The sequence below is a fragment of the Cynara cardunculus genome, unplaced genomic scaffold, assembly GCF_001531365.2.
Source record: "Cynara cardunculus var. scolymus isolate 2C unplaced genomic scaffold, CcrdV1 Un_Scaffold_4981, whole genome shotgun sequence".
Lineage (NCBI taxonomy): Eukaryota > Viridiplantae > Streptophyta > Magnoliopsida > Asterales > Asteraceae > Cynara > Cynara cardunculus.
This window is the reverse complement of record NW_020202177.1, coordinates 33,509-36,368: the sequence shown is the minus strand read 5'-3', so window position 1 is coordinate 36,368 and position 2,860 is coordinate 33,509. Positions and strand designations below refer to the sequence as shown.

Here is a 2,860-nt window from a genome sequence, read left to right as displayed (position 1 = left end):
TAATTTATTAGGTAGGGTTTAATTGAGGTGTTTGGGTGTTGGGTTTAGTGGATTAAACCGGTTGGCCGTATTTTGTACACCATTTGCGAGTCGAGTGTTCAGTTGCGAGACGACGATGACCAGGTTCATTGAATACCAAGAAACAATATAGCTTTGTCGCTTTTGAGCCGCATAAGACCCTCAAAATTCAACGTGTATACATTGCAGGATCCTAAACAGAATAAATGTGCCACCATTTTCGTTACGTGTAAGATCCTCATGCTCGTATATCCATTATAAATCCACACCCACCCTCTGCGCCATTTCATGCCACTGCATTTCAACAATGGCTTCCGCATTGTCTTCTAGACTTCTGCCTCTTGGGCTTTGTTTTATTGTACTCTTTAATGGTTGTTTTGCTCAGTTAGAGCGATCGCAGCAACAGAAACAGTCACGTCTTCGTGGACGATCCGACTGCCAGATCGACAGAATCAGCGCCAGAGAACCCAACCGTGTTCTGCAATCGGAAGCCGGAGTATCTGAGTTCTGGGTCTCCGACGAGAACGATGAACTCGACTGCGCCGGTGTGGAAGTAGCTCGTCATACTATTAATACTAAAGGACTTTTCTTGCCATTCTACGCAAATGCACCTGAGCTCGTCTATGTCGTCCGAGGTACCCGTTAACATCTTCTTCAGCTCTTTTCTTGTACATTGTGCAGTGTAACTTGTAATTTAACTTTTGCTTGACCGGTTTATTTGATAAAGGAAGTGGTATTCAGGGAAGCGCCTTTCCCGGATGCCCTGAAACGTTTGAATCATCATCGGAGGGTGCTGGAAGAGGAAAAGAACAGTTTCTTGACAGGCACCAGAAGGTTTTCCGATACAAAGAAGGTGATATACTAGCTTTGCCGGCTGGTGCAGTTCATTGGACGTACAATGACGGTGACACACAAATAGTTCTGATTGTACTTCGTGATACGAGCAATGTGGCCAACCAACTCGATCGAAACTTCAGGGTAACTTTAATCTGTTGATTAAGTCAGTTCAATAGTATTCTGCCAATGCAAATTCCAGTGATCATTTTTTTTGGGTTTATGGTCGTTAGAAATTTTTCCTGGCGGGGAACCCACAAAGCCAACAAGTAGGGTATGGCCAACCGGAACGCGAGCATGCCGGCGGCTCCGGTGGATGGGGGAAACAGAAACTTCATGAACAAGAAAGCTCCAATATCTTCAACGGCTTTGACGACCAGATCCTCCAGGAGGTCTTTAAGGTCGAATTCAACATCGTGAACCAACTAAAAGGGCAAAAAGACAACCGTGGATTCATCGTTAGAGCCGATAACTTCGATGTCTTGATCCCAGAAAAACAAGAATACCAACGATCATCACCACGCAACGGCATAGAGGAAAACATATGCTCGACCGAGTTGAGGGCCAACATCGCCGACCCAGATCGTGCCGACGTGTACAACCCACGTGGCGGACGCCTCAGCAGTCTCAACGGTCACAAGCTCCCCATCCTCAACTGGCTCCAACTTAGTGCCGAAAAAGGAGTCCTTTATAAGGTATAATTCTGTCCAAATATTAAGGAACTGAAATGGCTACCTGAATGAGTTCAAATACTAACTTAGATTTCCGACTTACGTGAAGAATGCGGTGCTGGCACCAAACTATAATTTGAACTCCCACAGCATAATCTACGTCACAAGTGGAAACAGTCGTTTGCAAATCGTGAGAAACGACGGCACCGCCGTGTTCGATGGCTTTGTGCAACAAGGTCAGCTGATCGTAGTGCCACAGAACTTTGCGGTGGTGAAGAAGGCAGGTGAGCAAGGGTGCGAGTGGGTGGCATTCAAGACAAACGACAACGCCATAACCACACAGCTTGCGGGTCGGTTTTCTTTCTTGCGGGCATTGCCGGAGGAAGTGGTCGCCAACTCATATGAGATCTCAAGAGAGCAGGCGAAGGAGCTCAAGTATAACAGGCAAGAAGGTGTGGTTTTGAGCCCAACTTCCGGATCAACCAGACAGAAGGGAATGAATGCTCTTCTAAATGTTCTTTTTAGTTAGAAAAGGTCTCATGTAGGGAATGATAATAAAAGAGGGTCTTCTGAGTGGATAAATGCATGCAGGGACAATCCATGTAAAAATATGCGACCTTGAAAATAAAAGTTGAATTTCATTTTTATGGGAAAGAAATGAATCTTGGTTTGGATTTTATTTTGTTTAACAAAATCACGTTGCTTTCGAGTTTGGAAGAAAGGATTCATCCGCTTACTCCAATGGTCCAACCAAAAGCCCTTGGGCCCGGTGTCTTGTATACCAAACAGCCTAAGGCTCGTCCATGAAGGTAGGGCCGAGAAAGCCCTTCAACCCGGACCCGAAGTCTCTTTTTTCAATGGTTCAATCTATAGTTGATAAGCTCGATAATCTAACAATTGTTGCTCGGAGACATTTCAGAGAACATTTAGAGCTCTGATTGGCCTTTTGCAGAGAACTCACACGGTTGCCTCTGAAGTTCTCTCTATGTTTGTTTTTTCAAGATTAAAACTTTAAATACCTATGAAGTCTGATTCGATCTTTTTGGTATTAAGAGTCTCAAATAAGAGCTTAAAAGCCCTTACCTACCTACGTCTGAAATTTTAAGGGGTAGAAAAACCCCTTAATTCCTTTTAATCCTTCTCTACCCCCTCTCTCTCTCTCTCTCTCTGCTGTTTCATTCAAAAAATCACGGCCTCTTTTCTTCGATCTCACAGTCTCGATCTTTCAAGCTCAAGCTGGTCGTTTCCAGATCTGTAAGGTACCGATCTCTAATGCTCTCTATCTCTGAAGTTGGTCCATGTTTGTGTGATGCTTGAAGAAATGAAGTTGGTCCATA

At 44.4% G+C, this 2,860-nt stretch overlaps 1 protein-coding gene across 1 annotated transcript; it reads left to right on the top strand.

Moving 5' to 3' along the window:
* The first annotated feature begins 323 nt into the window (after positions 1–323).
* On the top strand, positions 324–2,187 carry LOC112504251 (11S globulin subunit beta-like). The gene is made up of 4 exons (XM_025108187.1): positions 324–653; positions 746–996; positions 1,086–1,547; positions 1,633–2,187. Exons 1-4 carry the CDS (start codon positions 326–328, stop codon positions 2,050–2,052), a joined length of 1,461 nt encoding a protein of 486 aa, XP_024963955.1. The 5' UTR covers positions 324–325; the 3' UTR covers positions 2,053–2,187.
* The last annotated feature ends 673 nt before the right edge of the window (positions 2,188–2,860 follow it).